General features: G+C 44.7%; 1 protein-coding gene across 5 annotated transcripts in view; it reads right to left on the bottom strand.

The window, feature by feature from the left end:
* Nucleotides 1-5,874: 5,874 nt before the first annotated feature.
* SLC1A2 (solute carrier family 1 member 2) overlaps nt 5,875-19,339 on the bottom strand; it is a 139,362-nt gene continuing 125,897 nt past the window's right edge. For all 5 annotated transcript variants that reach the window (XM_053203313.1, XM_027072886.2, XM_053203314.1 and 2 more), the window contains exons 10-11: nt 10,497-10,728; nt 5,875-6,549 (exon numbers count right to left, since the gene is read on the bottom strand). In XM_053203313.1, coding sequence (XP_053059288.1) covers nt 6,478-6,549; nt 10,497-10,728 — 304 coding nt within the window. In that variant the 3' untranslated portion in view covers nt 5,875-6,477. The remainder of the gene's footprint in view (nt 6,550-10,496; nt 10,729-19,339) is intronic.

Genomic DNA, 19,339 nt, shown 5'->3' with positions numbered 1-19,339 from the left:
GTGATTTGTGGAAGGATCTGGATGCCCAACGTTGAGTTCCTAGTAAGGAAAATTGCTCTCCCGGAGTATTAAGCAACCAGAGTGCCAGCTTTCTGATCACACATCTCAGAGGATTCGCTCCATGGAGGAGAAACCTGAGTTGTGCTAGACCAACTTCCTTGGCTAGTGTGTGCATTTCTCTCCTACCAAAGCCAACAGCCATTTCTAGGCAGGCTGAATGGTTGCCATGGGGAGAAACGGAGCCCCAGAAGGAGCAAGGCTCTGACTTCGTCATCCCCAGTCTCCAAGGGGAACGATGACAAGGGTAACAGTCAGCTGGTACGCTCCAACACTCACCCAGGGGTTGGAGGTGTCTCTGGAGAAACTGGGGACCTGTCATTACCCATGCTCCAGGCCATGTGTCGACTCTGCAAAGCAGTGGGGTCTGTTTCAGTATCAGCTTTAGTCTCGGCACAAAAGGGCCCCCGTATAACAATCAGAAGAATAAAAATATAAAAATGGATACTTGGTTTGGAGGTAGGAAGGTGAAGCAAGGCTGGACACAGGAAAAAAAAAAAAACCTCATTGGTAATTATTCAGGATATAATTTGAGTGAATGAAAGAAGAACGTGAGGGCTTCTCTCACTTTTCTAGGTTCTTATTTGGGTCAGTTGAGAAATAGCCTTTTCCTGGCTGCTCTCGCAATCCGGTCTTCTGCACATAAAAAGCAAACAAACACAGAAAACTTAACCCCGTCCTTTCAGCCCCGGTCTTACATCATGGTTCCTCAAATCTAAAGAGCTGAAGTCTTCTCTGGCAATAAAGGTGCTCACAGCACATTCAATACCAAACCTACTCCATATTTAGCAGAAGTCTGGACACAGAGCGAGGATCAAGGCAGCGGCCCATTGCAAGCAGTACCAGAAAGTGCGAGAGGGTGTTGAAAGGCCACGGCTGGTGGCACGCACCTTGCAGACAGACCGTGCATTTTATCTACCTTAGAAATTCCTGAGGTATTGATGAGGGCAATGGTAACCAGCCCAGCTCCACTTTTGTGAGACAGAGCTTCTACGTGGTGCCCACGATAAAAACGAACCAGGGGGACAATTTGAAAGTGAATTCAAATATCCCTGCTTCTCTCTCCAGGGAAAGGACTTGGCCCAGGCTCAGCCTGTGCTTGGATGCGCGTGACCGCATACAGGCAGAGAGGGAAGATAGTGACAGATGGTTGCTGTTATTCTGTAAATCTTGCACCAAATTTCATAAAAGTGTTCAAGTTTACTTGCCAAAGCCTCCCCAATTCCCATACTGGGTTGGCAATTAGGACGGTTTGGAGAAAACCCTGTGTTTGGGGTGGTTGGAAGGGGCTCTGTTGCTACGGCAGGAATGATCTAAGGCCTTGAGTGAAGCTATGGACGCACCCTGCCTCTTGGCCAAGCAGCAGTTTCCTCTGAGCTCAATCGCTACTTCTACGAAGAAAGTGGGTTAGGCAAAGGGCAGTTTTGTAAAAGGATGTCTGTTGGCATCCCAAAACACAAACTGTGGATTAATATGGCCAGCTTCCAAGCTTGTTGTAAAACATCAAATGAAGAGAGAGGCTTGAGTTTAATATCCCCCCAAGGGGATGAAAAAAGATCCAAAGTGATTATTCACCATCGTGGGCCACTCCGACTTAAATGATACGTAAGTCATATTTTATAGTAGTAAGCCTCTAATAAAATAAGAAATTAAAGGAGAGATCATAATATCATGGATTCTCAGGACTGGAAGAGGGTTTTAATCACTTAAGCCGACCCCTTCACTTTACATATGGGAAGGAATGAGGTTTGGGCATAAAGTGACTCGTGTAAGTTATACAGCTACAAACTGGCACCATCCAAGTCAAATGTTTCCTGAACCCAATTGGGTCATTTCTCATCATCCCTATGTCATTACCTGAATTTGCTGTGTTATGCTATGCAATGGGATAGTGTCCAAATAAGATGCCTTGCCATCTTTTCTAAAGCCAACTCTTGCATTGACACATGTGGTCTTCTACTTAATTGTCTCTTAAGCAGCAACGATGGCAGGTGGAATAAGAAAGGAGGAGGAAGGGTGGGGCCTTGGGTTTTCCTTTTGGGTAAACCATAAGCTACTGTTGCATGAGAAGCTTTGGACTTGCTCTACCTAAGGCGAACAGTCTGCCGATAGGGCACCTTCCTGGGGTGGCGCTCAACGGCCCTTATCCTAGGTTTTAACCAGAGGGCACCAGAGATATGGAGACCATTGATCTCTGACAACTAGATTTACAAAACTCTCACTTCAGAATTTCTTCAGGCTCTTTGCTTAATCTTTTTATGTTCTCAGAGAGAGTATAATGCTAAGTGAAATAAGTCAGAGAAAGACAAATACCATAGGATTTCACTCATATGTCAAATTTAAGAAACAAATGAAGAAAAAGAGAGACAGACAAAAAAAAAAACAAAACAAAAAACCCAGAATTTTGAATATAGAGAACAGACCTGTGGTCACTAGAGGGGAGATGGGGTGTGTGTGAAACAGGTGATGGGGGTTAAGAGTACACTTATTGTGACACAAATATTCCAAGAGCAAGTATTACGACAACTGAAAAAAATCTATCATTGGTCCATTTGCTTGGCTTAGAATGAGTTTATTTGGAGAATAAGGAAAGTAAAACCAACTATATGGCCCTAAGAATTAAAAAGCAGCACAGAAGAGCCACGTCCACTGGGTGTAACTGCTGAGCACTTTTAGCCATAAAGCCAAGCAAGGGCTACAACGACCTGCTCCTCAAGAGTCTGAACTATGGAAGAATTCTCTCTGAGCATGTGCGTACCTGTTTGGACTTGCTGCTGTATTTCCTGGGGGAAATACAGCACAGACAGAACCCGTAATCCTGACAAAAGTAAAATATTGTACTAAAAACTAAAGGAAGCGGGACAGTTGCAAAAACATGGCAGGATTGGGTTTCTTTTCAGAAACCTGGCAGAGGAGTTACCCAACTCCAAAAGGGTTTCTTGATGAGACACACTGCCAAATGACCCACTTCCCCATGCAAGGTTGGAAATAACCCGAGGCCCTCTAATCAACCAGTCATTGGGATTCCTGACATCTCCTACCAGGAATACATCTCCCCACAAATTGAATTTCCCTGAAGCCTTTGTCAGTTTCCACCAGTCTAAATCCAGGAGCTAGGCATTGGGGTACCCTTTCTTTCTGCTGACGAGTAGTTGCAGGGGAGAAGCAAATCAGCTGACCAGCAGTTGCAGGGGAGAAGCACACACTTGTCTTTTACGGACAAGGTAACTTCTGCAGGCAATGAGACCCTAGACTGTGTTTCCACACACAACAGGAAGTGAATAATTGAATCTGACATCTACTTGGTTCAGATCTTATTACTTGAAGTCAGTATTGAAGATCTACATAATCTACACAATTGCCTTGATCCTTTGATACTCTATATGGGAGGCACATCCTCAAAGATCCCACCTTGAGAGATAAGCCATTCTTCTTGCTGACTGGATTTGGCTCTTTGCATTGTAGTTAGTAAGTACATGATGATTCTACTTGGGTTTCCCAGTGGGCAAAAATCGTAAAGGGGGAGATAAAATTCTGGTTACTTGGTTTGCTCTCAAAATGATGCGGATTCCTAAGAAGAGTGAATGGGTCTGTAACAAAATGGCGTTGCCTAAGCCCTGACTTACTGACCTCATAGGATGAGCGTATGGTTCTGGCCTGCTGTGTCTGCATATAACTTTTATGCATCATCAAATATTAATGGACTGTTATAAGCATTTATATCTGTGTTGAACCTATTAATATAAATCTATGCATATAACTGACAGATTATACAGATCTGATTTAGAAAAAGTGTCTTGGAGGTATACTCTGGATCTGTTTGTTCTGTTCATGGCACACATGATGGGCAAGGAAAGCCCAAATGGGCATGGCATAAGAAGAATGAATGAGACCTAAACAAATAGAGAACACAGTCATACGTCAGCTCTACATACATCCTGGATGTTCAGGTTAGTCCTGAACTTGACAGATTATTCATTTTTAATGTGATGTGTTGAATTTCCAGATGAATGTGATTTCCTAAGCATATTCTCATGAAATTTATTAGATGTAGTCTAAAAACAGAAAAACCTGCTTTGTTAAGCATACACCTTGTTTCTTCTGAATCATTGTCCCCTTATGTATTCATAGGATAAGTAGGAAAATGCTGACGACAAAGCAAGGCAGGAAGACATTTAGGCAGAGTCTTGGGAAGACAATCCTGAGACCACTCTTTCGGGAAACATGTCAGCGTGTATGAGTGCTAACCTGGCCTTAAACAGCAAAACCCACAAACTCCTCGCTGCCTTGCCTAGATCCTTCTCTTCGCCATGAAAAAGCTCTCGGGAGCACCACTTAAAGACAAGCCATAACAGTTTCATAGCTAAATCCAGGAACTGTCCCCTTGACCCACAATATCTGCTCTAAAGGATGCATTTTCCACTACTACATTTCAGCACGTCCTTGGCCACCCAGTCAACTGTCCATCTAATGAAAATGAAGAACCAATGGCAATTTTTTTTTAAAGGCAAAAAGCTGCTTAATACTGCTCAATAGTGATCCTTATCCAAAAATAACAAGGGTTTCAGAGACAAAAGCAATGGGAAGCTCACGTCTCTTGTATGTTCCAAAGGTGTCTGGTTTGGAAAAGAAAAGTCATCAGGAATAGGTAATAAAGCGTATGGGATTCTCTACACCCCTTCTCCCCAAAGAATTTGAACTCTACAACTACTCACGTATACCCCAGCACCCATCTGCTGGCCTCTGATGACCACCCGATTCCTACGTGTGGACCCAGCTTCTACACACTCTTCAGAGTTAGTCAAGTGTACTTTATTTCTCAGTGATTCATGTTCAAGTTCCCAGGAAACTCCCAAAGCCAGCAACCTTAGGAAAATACTGTGAGTTATTCAACGGGAAAATGATAGTAGCGACATCAACAGATTTAGCTTGCACGATCTCTCATCCGGAGTCATTGGGTGCCTGTGGCATACAAGGCACTGTGCTAATCCACTTGTATTACGGACTCCCTCAAACTGTGACAGCCTTGAAAAGATTCCGTCTGTGAAGCTGGAAGGAGTCATCATTTGCTCCCATTTCAGGGCTCAAGGCTGCCTTGACTTTGCCACAGGAGTGTCACCTTTATAGGGATTTGCCCATGCTTGTTTTCTGTTCCTTGCTACAGAGAAGACTAGGGAAGAAGACGGACCCTGCTTTCAACTGTGCCCTATACCTGGTTTTATGTGCTTTGAGAGAATAGTACCAAAAGCTTTCTACACATTCGATCAATGACAGTGTTTTGCTTTCATCGAGAGGTGGTGTTAAAAGAGGCATAGCCAACATAACTGTCCTCCATGTGTGAGGAGAGTAAAATGATTAGGTCTTCCAGGTTAATGAGGCTATAACTGAAATAATTTGGGGATTAAAAATGCCTTTTTTTTTTTTTGGTTAGAAACCCAAACAAGTATTTGAGGGCTGAAGCAAAGAAAGGAAAGCATAAAGCAAGTAATCTCACTTGATTTCACTATGTCAGGTAAATAAAACCAAACCAAAACAAATTGGATTATTTGAATCTGGTTCAAGTCTGTGTTGGCTGTGCTCTCTTACTTTTGTCAATATATACAGTGGCTATGTGCAAATTACATCTTAATCCATTATCAAGTTTGGAGCAAATTATGAAACATACTTTGAAATGTCAATAACTATTGCCACAGACTAGGTAAGGGTGGAGCAGAAACTCAGCGGGTTCCGTGATCAATTGTCGTGAGGAGCACAGTGCCCACTAGAATTTTCTATGAAATACTTCATTTCAAGAGTGTGTGTGTGTGTGTGTGTGTATGTATATATATATATATATATATATATATATATATATATATACATATATAGAAGCTAGATCATCAGAGTTCCCTAAGGCAGGTATTCGCTTTTAATCAACACATGGGCAAACTCTACAAGACATTTCGAGAGAATTAACTTCTAGAGGCTTCTAACAGAATCTCTTGCGCGGAATGAAGCGGAAGCATGAAAAACACTTGGGATCACACGCTGAGTGTCTGCTCGTCATCCCAAATCCCCGGAGTGCACCACATTGCTTTAGTTGTATCCCCCGGGGAAAAGAGCGCCCACGGCTCTGCATTTAGAGAGAAAAGGGAAGCCGGCAAGAATGCGCGTTCAGTTCCAACTGGTTCCTCCAGCAGCATCCATCCAAACAATAACACAGGTGAGAAAACGAGACGGTTACGAAGCATGACTTGGCAAACACACAGCACCGTGCCTATCACTGACTCACAACAGATCCTCGAAGCCTCGGCTAATGGATTAAGTAAACACAGAAATAAATGCATCTTTTTTTCTTTTTAAAGAAAGCTTGTCTTGAACTCTCTTTTACCATAAGATAAGCTGGGGAGTTTATTCAAGAATTTGCTGAGAGTCATATCCTTATTTTTCACGCTTCCAAGGTTCTTCCTCAACACCGCCGTCGGCCGACTTTCCGTTGGCTGCCAGAGTTACCTGAAAATAATCACCATCAACATCCAGCTTACAGGCCACGAACCAGAAAACCACCCCGTGGGTTATGTGGAGAAGCACGAGATCCGAGTTACACTACATGACTTACATGTTGGTTTCAAATGTGGTTCTTTCCAAATTGATTTTGAGCCCGTCTTGCTTTTCGACACTGATTTGTAAATGGTGAAAAGTACATATTTGCCTTGGGGAGTACAGAGGAACTGGAGAGAGTCTGCAATTTGGGACATGAGTTCTACTAATGCTTTCAGGGTGGCGGGGGCGTCTAGCTACACATAGACCCATCAGAGAATAATGCAGCCCTTAACAAACAGTGCCCTTGTGCTACTCCATACAACCAGAGAAAAATCCAGAACTAGACAGCTAGTTCTACTCATGCACAGCTAGTGAAGGGTTCAGTTGCCATGAGGCCAGGTGGAGTTTATACACGTCCAGTTTTGAAATCGGAAATCATGATGGCGTGGATACCAGGTAAGCTATCCAGGCTTTAAAAATCGAGAAGAAAAGGGGAATTAAAAGCCAGACGTCCAAATTATTTCCAAATTATTGCCATGCAGGCATTTAACAATCAAGTATAACCACCAGAGTGTCTCTATTATGCTTCCCTGGCTCGAAGCGAACTGAACCCTCACACAGCGTGGGAGGTATTCCCCTCCACTTCTAAATCATTTTCCTAGCTTACCTTCCATCTGTCTGTCCTCAACGTCATGTGCAAACTTAAACCCACGACTGATATTCCACATAATGGAGAGACTGGATTTATGGAAGCATTAGGATATGGAGACATGACAAACGCAGCAATGTTTGAAAGAAATCGGATCTTCTTAACCCGAGAGGCAGCGAAACGCATGCGTTAGGAACACACACTACCATGCTAGGAACAGAACACAAGTGCCCTTCACAAACCGAGCGAATGAAAACAGAAGCCATTCGTTTCTCCACCCCCCAGTGGGTGCCCATAGTTTTCTAGAAAGACCATGCAACAAGCCATGACCACCCCACATGCAGTTATTCTGATGACAATTAAAAAGCTCTCACGTAACTTCCAACTACAAGGACAAGGCAAGAGTTTGAAAACAGCAGACACCAACATGACGTAGCAATGCTCGAAGTGGTTAACATTTTGACCAGAGCTCCAGCAAATTTGTTTCCCCTTCAGTGAACTCTCAGGAAAGACTGCCAGGAACAAACTGTCTGCCTGGAGAAAGCTGCCTGTTCGCTCTGACCTTGAATGTGCCTATTTGGCTTTCCGTGATGAACCAGATCAATAGCTGTACAAAAGTATAAATCATGCTGTGCGGCCTCTGGAACACCAGGCCGCACTGAGGGGTGTGCCCTGCTGTGGCCGTCACTGTTGTTGAATACTGGGGCCTGTGTTTCGAAAGTGGCCGGGACAGCCCCTTTTTTGGCATTTCTTTTTCTGAGCCGGTTCAAGAAAGCCAGGACTCTAACTCCCCGGTCCATCCCACCCTGCTCTGTTCCAACCACCTGGGTAATAGAAAAGCAGGAAGGGGAGGGGGCTGACAGGAAGCATTGACGTCCCCCATCTTGGTTTTTAAAACAGTGAGACAGAGAATGGACCAGAAGGAAGTTCAAAGGCAGGAATAAATGTGACTCAGATATTCCGGGAGAGTGTGCAAATTCATCTTGATGGCTCTGGCTGCCTCCTCTCGTGCATCAGTGGCAACTCAGTTTTGTTGGTCTAGGTGGGAAGAGGTGCTCGCCTCACCTCGCGAAGGCCGAGGCCAACTAACCTTCGGTGAGCTGAACCCAATGACTTCACTAAAAAATCCAAACGGCCAGATAGTTATTAAACCAACATGGCCATTCCGTATGTCCCTGACCTGCTCAGTGTCCTTTCGACCATGTAAATGCTAACTCACCAAGTTTGCAGGTGGTTGGGTAGGCAGTCAGTTAGAGACGGACTAAGCCAGTATCTCTACAGAACTGGCCAGCAACAAGGTTGTCTGAAACAAAGCACAGGGTCAAGATGCTAAAAGGATACATACAACAAATATTTATAGAGCGCCTACTGCATGCCAGGTACTGCTTTAGGTGCTGGGATACAGCAGTGATAAATGCGGAAACAGGGTCTCTCCTCATGGGCTTGCTTCCTAGTGATAGGGACAGTTCACAAATCTCTTCCTTTAGGGGGCTTGAGTTGTTCTTGCTCTAAGAACATAGCAAACTTCTCCTAATGTCCTTTAAGAAAAAGAACCCAAGAAGTCTGAAATCTAAATGTATCTCCATATCTATATACCATCTTTTTCAAAACATGTCCTTCTAACACTATTAGGAAGCCTCTTGAGAAGCTCCAAAAGAACCACACCACAGGCAATTAGTCACTACGATTCTTCTTACATATAATTGCAAAATGTAAAAATATATGGTGATTTCATTTTATTTGATGCTATTCTTTTTCCTTGTATGGCAGTAACTTGGAATCAACCCTTCTCTTTCCTACAAAATGGTACATTCGCTTTTCTGTCCTCCCATTGCCTGTTTCGGGGCTTTGCAGATAATGGGCACTCAATAAATATCTGATGAATGATCAAAATATAGGAGGTCACAGGAATGAGATGCTTAACTAAACCCCACAAGGCACACAATAAATACTTGTTAAATAGAGCACAGAGCCATTTCATGAGAATGTGGACCCTTGTTGACCCAAATTTTGACGGAGAATAATCCAGCACATTCATCTAGACGTGGGAAGAGCTAACTTCCTAGGAGAATGGAATATGCGCTTTAGATACATCTGAATTTCGAATAATTTGAATCATTTTCACTGAGTCAATTAGTTTTTGCAGCTGCTCTTGATGGCTAAGTCCTTCCTTAATTTGTACCAGAGCCTTGGTTCACCCACACGTGTACCCGGTAGAGAGGGGATGAGCAAAAGACTACTGCTGGCCCATTAGACTTCTGGACCTATGTTACAATCCAGTAAAGAGAATCACTTCTGTGTCACCCTTATTTGCCTGGCAGAGGCCATGTGTATGTTTGGAATGACCCAGAAGTAACCCAGGGAGAAATGAACTATTAAATAAGATCCTGTCAGCAGGAATCAAAAGAATATCAGAAACCTGTACTGGGTGCTGATTGCCTTCAGATGCTACTTGGAATCATTTGGGCAACCCAACTCCCGGAGTTGACTCTGCTCACCTGCCAGGGTTTCTCCAAGTTTGCTTCACTCTGGTCATGACACTGTCTTTGACAATGTCAGGTTAGTTACAATGAAGGCTAGACAGAGCCCATCAAGCTTGAAGACTTAGTACCCAGCAGCTTGGAAAAGAGTCCAGAACATCCATGCTTCAAGAAAGATGGTGCCACCACTGTGTGAAATGTAGTGGCTATGGGATAATTGTCCTGAGGGATAGAGATCCTTTACTTGAAACAGCTTCCCCATTCTTGGAGCACAGTGACTGCAAGGTCAAAACTCACCTTCCCACAAAAATAATTAAGAGAAAAATAGTTGCGCAAAGTCGTGTGGGCACATTTTTGACCAGCATGTAATATACAGCAAGTAGGAATACTTGTGCTACATATATTGAGTGATTCTGGGTATTTCTCTTAGTGTTTCATTCAAGGAATAGAATATTTGAAATCCAACAAAGCCTTAAGAACCACAAATTCTTCGGCAAAATGTTCAAGAAAACCAATCAAATTTGTGGAGTGGGTGGAAAGGGGGGGTGGTCAAAATGATTGTTTTACATCACATGGACGAAACAAGCAACCGATTGGCTCTTTGACTGTTAGATCTGCCACGTTAGACACAGAGTTAGATGATCTGGGACTCATAGAAGCTTGGGTTACATGATTCTTCAGAAAAATAAATGTGACAATAATACATGCAGGACTTTTGGTGCTTGTCTTAGGAAACTGAGCATGCACTATTATATACAGGTCTCAATATCCATGAACGGGAAAGGTACCTTGCACTCATCTACTATGACAGAGTTGTGTGCAGCATAGACACATTGATTAGAGTTGCTTTCCCTATGGTTCTTCATGTCATCATAAATGGACTGAGTCTTGGTCATTTCAATATCTTCATGCACTCGATGCTGGGAGTCAATAGTATCCAGCTCAGACTTGGAGAGGTGATAGACAATCCCAGCCCCAAAGGAGTCACCCACAACATTGACTGAAGTCCTCATCCTGTCCCTGGGAACAAAGAACAAGAATGTTTAGCGAAGAAGCAGTGACATGGTGGTTGAGAGGCCAAGGTCTAGAACCCGGGGTTGAGTTCTGGCTCTACTTTTCCCTTTGCCTGATCTGGGGCAAGTTACTTAATCTTTATGAGCCTTGATTTCCTTGTTGGTCAACCGGAGAGAGCAATCATATCTGTCTCATAAACTTGTGTGACAATCAAATGAGATCATGGACGTAAAGGCCTTAGCAAAACGTCTGATGGATGGTAGAAACCCAATAAACAACAGCAAAGAGAAAGGAGAGAAGGAAGAATTGGAAGACAATAATTCTCAGATCTCGGAATTAGCACCCAAAGCTCCAGACACCGTTAGCTGTGTCCTCTTGATTTCCACTGTTCTTCAAGGACCCCAGATCACATCCGCTTATTTTGCTTATTAATCCTACCTGTGAATTCTCCCATGATAGAAAATTCATCTCTTCGTAAGGATTGAAATTAACATTGCCTTTCCCTCTGCACCTCAGTCTCCCACTGACACATACATATACACAGGCACAGGCACAGCTGATGGGTGAGAAACCCGGCCACAATTTTCTCCCTGACCAATAAGCACAGTGACTCTGTGTCCTGGAAAAACCAAAATACATTGTCTTGCTCTCTCTGTTAACCAAAAAAAAAAAAACCATTTAAATCTTCCAGAGTGCCTCTTGAACAGGAAGTGTTAAGAAAAACCCTCCCTCCAATCTTGTTTCCCAAGTTTTGATTAAAAAAAAAAAAAAAAAAAAAAAAAGCAGGATGGCCCAGAACCTTCCCTCTCAGAACGTCAGCACTAGGAAAACTAAGTTCTTAAGAGTAAGTGGTGTTCTGTCGTCCACTAGTTCAGATTGGTGTGAAAAGTCCTTCTAACCATGTTTATGAGATACTCAAAGTCTGAAAGAGAAGGGTGCTGGAAACTTTTTTTAAAAGAATTTAAGCAAAAATGCTGCTAAAATCTCTGTCCAGGCACTCTAGCCTTTAATTCAAAAAATATGCATAAGGACACCAGAATCAGTTCAAGGCAAAGTGAAAGTCTTAATTGGTTCTTAGAACAAAGGCCTAAAATAAATTCTAGTTGCTACCATCCAATCTATTTCTCATTAGAGAAGGAGAATAACGCTGCACCAAGAGGACTGGCTTCCTCGCAAGGAGCTTGTGAGCAGCTATCCTCTGGGTTCAAGTGGGAAGATCCTGCCCATACAGAAGTCAAGATCAGACCCTGACATCAGCTCTCAGGGGCATCTCTCCATCTAAGAATGCTCTTCTCTTCCTTTCCACTTTGGAGAATCTGCCGCAGGGTGGTAAAATCTATACATGAACAAAGACTGGGTCTTTAAGTCAGCCACAAAATTAGGCATCTGAGGCAGAGACAGGGTATGAGAAGGCATACATAATGATGATTCAGAAGAACTATGGGCTCTGGAGACAGCCCGACTTGGATTCAGATGCCACTTTTTTCTTTTACTTGTTGGACAACCCTGACCCTAGTTAACCTTTGTGACCCTTAGTTGCATTAACTATGAAATGGAAATAATAAAAATATCTACCACCTTGGGTTGAAGATTAAATAAGATAGCAATATGCTTAGTACAGTTCCAGACATTTAGCAAGGATTCACAAAACATTAGTTATTATATGAGGTGTACTTTAAATATTACCATTATTCTTATGCAGTTAATTTAAACATATTTTTGGCAGCTCCTAGGTAGAACATCCAAACATGCCTAGTTAAGCTACTATCTCCCCCTGAAAACATCCATAAACATTTGCGGGACATTTCCCATGGTAGCACTCCCAACCAACCAGCTGAGTTGTTTGCCCATCATTTAGCTGTGGCCTACTCTGTTGTTTTTCAACTTTACTTTCAATCCCTCCTGGCGTGTGTTCTGAGTCACGCACCCAACATCCTTGGCCAATGGTTAAATTCCAAAGAGCGCTAAAGACGCCAAGAGGAATCCACTGGGTACTCTTTTGTATCACGGCCCAGGAGAATCTACGTCCTTTTCAAGTAGAAGGACCAAAGGTGATGGTGGGGTGATGATGATAGTGGCTGATATATTACATTTAATATGTAGAAGGATATGCTTTCCAGATATTACCTTGTTTAATCCTCACTACAATGCTATAAGAAGTACTGTTATCCACACTGAGGAAATTGAAACACAGGGGTTTGGAGAGATTAAATGGCTTCCCAAAGTCACACATCCTAGTGAAGTCATAGAACCGAAAAATTTGAGCACAGGACGTGTGCTTCCAGAATGCACTGTCTGCCACATGATGCAAAGCACCTGGGAGCCAGAAAGCTCTGAATCTGAACCTAGTTCGGCCACTTACTAGCCGTGTAACCTGGGTGACTTCCTCTACCAGAATTTTTCTCAGGCAGGCAAAATACCTATTTTATAGCATTTCAAGAAGACAAAACCAGTTCCTGATCCACAGTTGATATTCATTAAATTCTTGTTCCTTCCCCTTTAGGGAACAGCCATCACTCATACCCCCATTTTATGGGCAAAAGCACAAGACACTGTCCTCAAGGGCTAATGACTTTTTAAGTTTAATAAATCCATTGCCACTCAAATGGATGATACAAATTTACAAACTCTTGTTTCTTCAACTCTTGACTTTCTCTGATACCAAATCTCTACTCTCCAAAGAAGCCACTGAACCAAATTTTTTGACTAGGATATCTGTTCCATACTCTCAAATTTCCTTTTACTTTTTTTTTTTTTAATTTTTTTTATGGTTTATTTATTTTTGAGACAGAGACAGAACATGAGTGGGGGAAAGGCAGAGAGAGAGGGAGACACAGAATCCGGAGCGGGCTCCAGCCTCTGAGCGGTCAGCATAGAACCCAACGCAGGGCTTGAACCCACAAACTGCGAGACCATGACCTGAGCCATACAGGCACCCGTGTCAGGTCTCCTTGAGTTTGAAAATGAACCTGGCCAGAGGAAATAGCTATCAGGCCAGGAATGAATGGAAGACAGAATTGGGCAGAATCAAAGCATACTGATGTTCGACACCAAAATCAAGAAGGAAAGGGCCCTGGACTTAGGGCTGGAAGCTCAACCCAGATCTTTTGACTCTCTTACCTTGAGCAAATCACCTCTCACCTGACCATGAAATATGGAATGGGGCTAATCCGAACCTCACAGAAGATTATGAGGGTTAAATAAAATGAGAGAAATATTTGGAATGCCATAACTACTCATTAAAGACTGCAGGAGCACAAGAGCATCAAAATGGCTACACAGAAATAAGAAGACAACACAGACTCTAATACTTGCTGAGTTCTTTGTTAGCTCATTCATTCATTCATTCATTCAACAGGCGTACAATGAGCATCTTTGTGCAGGGCACTATGTCAAGTGTCCTGGCAACGAAGAACAAGAAATGGCTCTTCCTATGCTCCCTCTTCCTCCAAGAACCCACGCTCTCTTTACAGGCGCTATGGGATTTAGTAGGTAGGACATTTTATCTACACTTGGGCCCCTGCAAAAGCTTGAGTAGAAGTGTGCCAAGTTTGGACCTGTGGATAAGTCTGAGAAAACGAGCTAGAGAGAAGAAATCGATAATGTGAAATCGAGGAGAGAGAAGCACGCAAGACCACTCAGGAGGCAAATGAATGTAATGAGAGGCAGAAGGGAAGAACTGACCAAATCACGTATGGCCTCATCAGCCAAGTTCAGGAGGTCAGGGCTTTGTCCCAAGTGTCACGAGGAGCCACTGAGGAGCAGCAAGGGCACGCTTGCCCCCGTACGAAAACTGGTCTGAGGAAGGGCAAGGCTGAAAGAGCAAAACCCACTTGGTGAAGATGTGATGGAAGATGATGAGACAGAATTACAGGACCTGAGGACTGATTGGTCATAGAGAATAAACAAGAAAAGAGTCAAGGATTCCTCTCCGGTATCGGGTTTGGGCAGCTGGCGTTGATATGTCTACTGGCAACCAGTAGACCGTACCAACCATGTGTAGGGGACATGACGGGTCGGGGTGAGAAAGGTTCTCGTGTCAGCTTGAACATACTGGGGCTGAGGGTTGGGACCCAGCAAAGGAGAGATGTGCCACAAGTGTTTGGGAATCTGGACTAAAGATCAGGACCGACAACTGGGCTGCAGGTAGTGAATTAGGAGGCGACACCTAGAGAGGCCATGGGGAGATGCCACAGGCGTTTTTGGTTCATTCTTGGACAGAATGCAGAGTGGGAAGAAAAGACAGTCTTATCTAGAACCCTGAGAGTGACCAACACTTAAGGAGTGGGCAAAGGAATAAGAGTCCGCCAAGGTGGCAGAAAACTTAGAAGCGTTTGAGGGAAGCATGTTGCAAAAGTAAGGGTGTGATGGACAATTCCAATGACTGCCTGGAGATCAGGTAAGAGAAGAAAAAGAAGAGCCCCTTGGTTTTAGCAACAAAGAGGCCATCACTGCCAGGGCAGTTGCAAGCCAGAGGCAGAGACAGAAGCCAGCTCGCCACGGGTAGAAAAGTGAATGAGAACTGAGTAAATAGTGATATCATTTATAATCGTCTTATTCAAGACGATTGACTGAGAAGGTAAAGAGAGCGAGGGGAAGATGGTGAGAGACGGGAGATAGGATTTTTTTGGTTTGCCATTGAGGCCACCAGGGGGGATGTCTGACCAACTCTGGGGAAGTCCAAGTGTGGCCAAAAACGGGATATGGGAGTTTATGGTTCACATATGGAAAATTTCTCCACAGGCAAATGCTTTCATTTTGCCTCACAACCAGCCTTGACTGTTCAGGAAACCCTGCTGACCTCAGGAGCTTCAAGGCTACTTGGTAAAAAGAATTTCAGAGTGCCTGATGCTGTCCTTGAGTCTGGACACTCTGTGTCAGACCTGTGAAAAGGGGACAGAGGGGAGATCCGAACTCGCATGCCTGGGTGGCTCAGTCGGTTGAGCGTCCGACTTCGGCTCAGGTCATGATCTCAGTCTGTGAGTTCGAGCCCCTCATCGGGCTCTGTGCTGATGGCTCAGAGCCCGGAGCCTGCTTCGGATTCTGTGTCTCCCTCTCTCTCTGCCCCTCCCCTGCTCATGCTCTGTGTCTCTCTGTCTCAAAAATAAATAAAAACATTAAGGAAAAAAAAATTAAAAAAAAAAATCCTCTGGAAGGAAGGTGTTAGAATTGTCTGCAAGTCCTGGTTCTCACAGAATAACAGAGCCAAGGGAGCAGGGTCACTCAGGGTCATCTGGGTCTTTGAATTGGGCTGAACCATATGAAGTTGCCGCTTCTACAAGTTCCCAAAGGTCACATATTGGCAATTTCATGTGACTCAACATTCACAGGAAACAAACCATCATGTCTGCCTCTCAGAATGCAGGGTGCACAGTAATGGCGGAGGGGCCGCCCGAGGCCCCAGGCCTGAGAAGGCTGGCACAATCCTAAATATCCAAGGGCTAAAGCCACATGGGGTTGAGAAGGGAAGGAGGGCCTACGGAAGGAAGCGTTAAGAGTGTGAACTCTGGATGGGAGCCCTGATTGCAATCCTGGGTAGGCCAAGTCACTTAGCTTCTCCTGCTCATTTGTAAAGTATGGAAAGTAATCCCTCCTTCCAAGCTTGTTGAGAAGATAGTAACTGTTAATGTGTCCTGAGTGCTTGTCATCAAGAGGACCTCAGCCAAACTCTGCATATAAAAGGTCTGACACCAACCCAGTGCTCAGCTGTTGGCCCATCCCCCTCTTCCTTCTCCCCTCCTACTCCTCATCTTCTCAGTCCCAGTGAAAAGGGGAGTAGACCACTTCCTCTTTTGTTCTTCCACCAAGTCTTGTGCATTCCTCTTTTTGCACTTAGCACACTCAGGTTGGGATTTTTTTGACCACATCTGTCCCTATTACTAGATGATAAGCTCTTTGAGCGCGGACACCATGTTGTATCTATTTGTGATATGGGCAGGGTGGGGGAACCCAGTGGGCGGGTGCGTTGAAGGAGGGGTGGGGAGGGGCTGTTAAAGAGAGCAGGTTAACTCTAGAAAGAGGACTGTCTTTTGTTCAGCAAATGTCTGGTTGGGTGTCTTGGAGGTGAAAAGTTAGGGCAAGGGCAAGATGGAGAGAGAGGAGGAGGGACAGAGCCCAAATTACCTTGCCTACAAAAACATGACACGTGTCCTGAGCGCCGGGGGCAAACACAGGGAGGCCCAGCAACACAGGGAGAGATTGGGACCAAAGGGAAAAACTGGGCAGGGACAGGTCCCTAGAAGGGGGTGGCAGGCACTAAAGGATTTATTTTTTATTTTTTATTTTTTTAAGCTTATTTATTTTGAGAGGGTTGGAAGGGCACGGAGAGAGGGAGAGACAGAGAGAGAGGATCCCAAGAGAATCCTGACACGGGGCTTGAACTCACCAACCGTGAGATCACAACCTGAGCCGAAATCAAGAGTCAGACACTTGACCAACTGAGCCGCCCAAGCACCCCAGGGATTTATTTTTTAAGGAGAAAAGGTGCCTAACCCTCAATTTTTGCTTCCGTGCTCTCTGAAATTATTCACACTGATTATTACTTCAGGGAAACAAAACTCAAGATTCAATTGCAAATATAGGGAGATTTTGTCTTTTTCATCTTATAACTCTCCTGAGCTCTGCCCCTCCCCTTTGTGTTTCCGTGAACACATATTTCTTTTGTGATGCATTGAAGAATGATTCTTGCTGCGCAGAACTGTAGCCCCACCCCCACCCCACCCCCAAACTGCAATCTCGCTGCTTCCAGTCAGGGACACGTTGGCAGGGGAGGGAAGGACTCGGGGAAAGAGTGACATCCCAGCTGGCGTGGACATCACTGGAGGTCAGGAAAGTTGTAGAAAAGAACTCTGGTGGGAGCAGGGAGTCACGGCACAAGACTTCAACAATAAACTCCCAGCATCTTCAGAGATATGATAGATGGAGGGATTGGTCTTCTCTTCCACCAGATATGGAGTGGGGTTTCGATCACACATAGCTGCACGAGTGTGTCTTAAATAAGAGAACGAGACCCCAGATTGGCGGGCCTGGACCCCCAAGGGACAGCCAGATCACCTGGGTTTGAATCCTAGTTCAGTCACTCGATATCCACTACATTGGGATAAATTACTTTTCTCTGAGCCTCAGTCTCCTCAACTGTAAAATGGGGATAATACTATGAACCGGTCTCATCATTGGGGCCACCTTTGAAACAGGTCCCTGTAAAGTGCTTAGAACACTGCCTGATATTTCAGGAGCACTTGCTAGGTATTAGCTATGAGTATCCCGAGTCCTTTCCATCTGTTCTCGTCGGCTGGATGCGTGAACTGTCAACTGGTATTCAAAAACCGTAGCGGTGCTTAGATACCCACAATCAGGGACTCCTACTCCCCCTTCCGAGTCTCCAGTCTCTGGTTTCTGGAAGTGAGGTCCCTGGCCTGCATCACCTGGGAACTTGTTGGCAATGTCAATTCTTGGTCCCCACCCCAGACCTCCTGAATCTCCAGGGGGTTTGGGTGTGTGCTCAGGTTTGAGAATCCCTGCTCTATTCCCTCCAGGGAGGGATGTTAACAGGGAGCCTCAGAGCGCACCCCTCCACACACACCCCCGCCAAAGGGTGGAGGCCCTTAAGGTCTTCCTAGTAAGTTCACCTCTATCCCCCAGCTAGTAAATGTGTCCCCAGAAAAGACCTCCCCAGCAGTCTCATGTGATAAATGAGCCGCAGACCCACTTGGGTTTTCACTTTATTTTGGCTTCCCTTTGGCCACCTGTGGCCAGACCCAGTTATTTACGACCTCTTCCTGGGACTGGCTCCCAGTTTTCACTCCATCCTGCTTCCTTCAGAGAGAGAGGGGTGTCAGCGAGGTCTCTTATAAATATCAGTGGAGGATTCCCGACACAAAGGGCTTCTTGGCCCCAGGGGAAGGTTCTGGTTTTACCAGCCCCGCCCATCCGGTGTTTGAGGACTCCCGGCATTTTTCAGGGCCCAGAATCTTGGTTTTCACCATGACATTTACAGAGCAGCTAAGCCTGCCCACTGAAAAGCAGCCAGGGCTTGGCGGGCAGTAAGGAGGCTCCAGCAGCCTCCAGTAAGATCTCCAGCAGCTGGCAAACACTGTCGGACATTAAATGTCACTGCGGGCTTTGTTTGGTTTTAAATCAAAAAATTGCTAGAGTTATGAGAGCTTACAAGCTTTGCCTGGCGAGAATAATAAATCCCCTCACCTTTTCCTTTTCTCTGCTTTTCCCCCACACACTATTTTACTAGGGAACGGCCAGCCTCCCCCACACCTCTGTCTCAACCCTCCCCCCTACCCCATTCACACTGTAATGGGCCCCCAACAGCCACGGAGCCCATGACCAAGAGCATGTTTCCAGAACTCCACTTGCTGGCGAGAAAGAATGTACCACCATTACTAATTCAAAGCAGATCTGACCTAGCTACAGACCCCTACGCACATTTTTCCCAGGATCCTCTATCCTCCATTTTTTCTTCTCTTCTTAAAAGGAACGTTCTGGCTTATTTGTGTACAAACATCCATCACCAGCAGAATCCTAGTCCGGGTCTTAAAACCAGAAGGGCACTCAAGGGCATTGGGTCTAGACTCCGCTTTTAAGCCGACAAGTTCCCATTCCCATT

The sequence above is a fragment of the Acinonyx jubatus genome, chromosome D1 (genome assembly GCF_027475565.1).
Source record: "Acinonyx jubatus isolate Ajub_Pintada_27869175 chromosome D1, VMU_Ajub_asm_v1.0, whole genome shotgun sequence".
Classification (NCBI taxonomy): Eukaryota; Metazoa; Chordata; class Mammalia; order Carnivora; family Felidae; genus Acinonyx; species Acinonyx jubatus.
The sequence above is the reverse complement of the archived record's forward strand: the minus strand, read 5'-3'. Positions and strand labels throughout refer to the sequence as shown.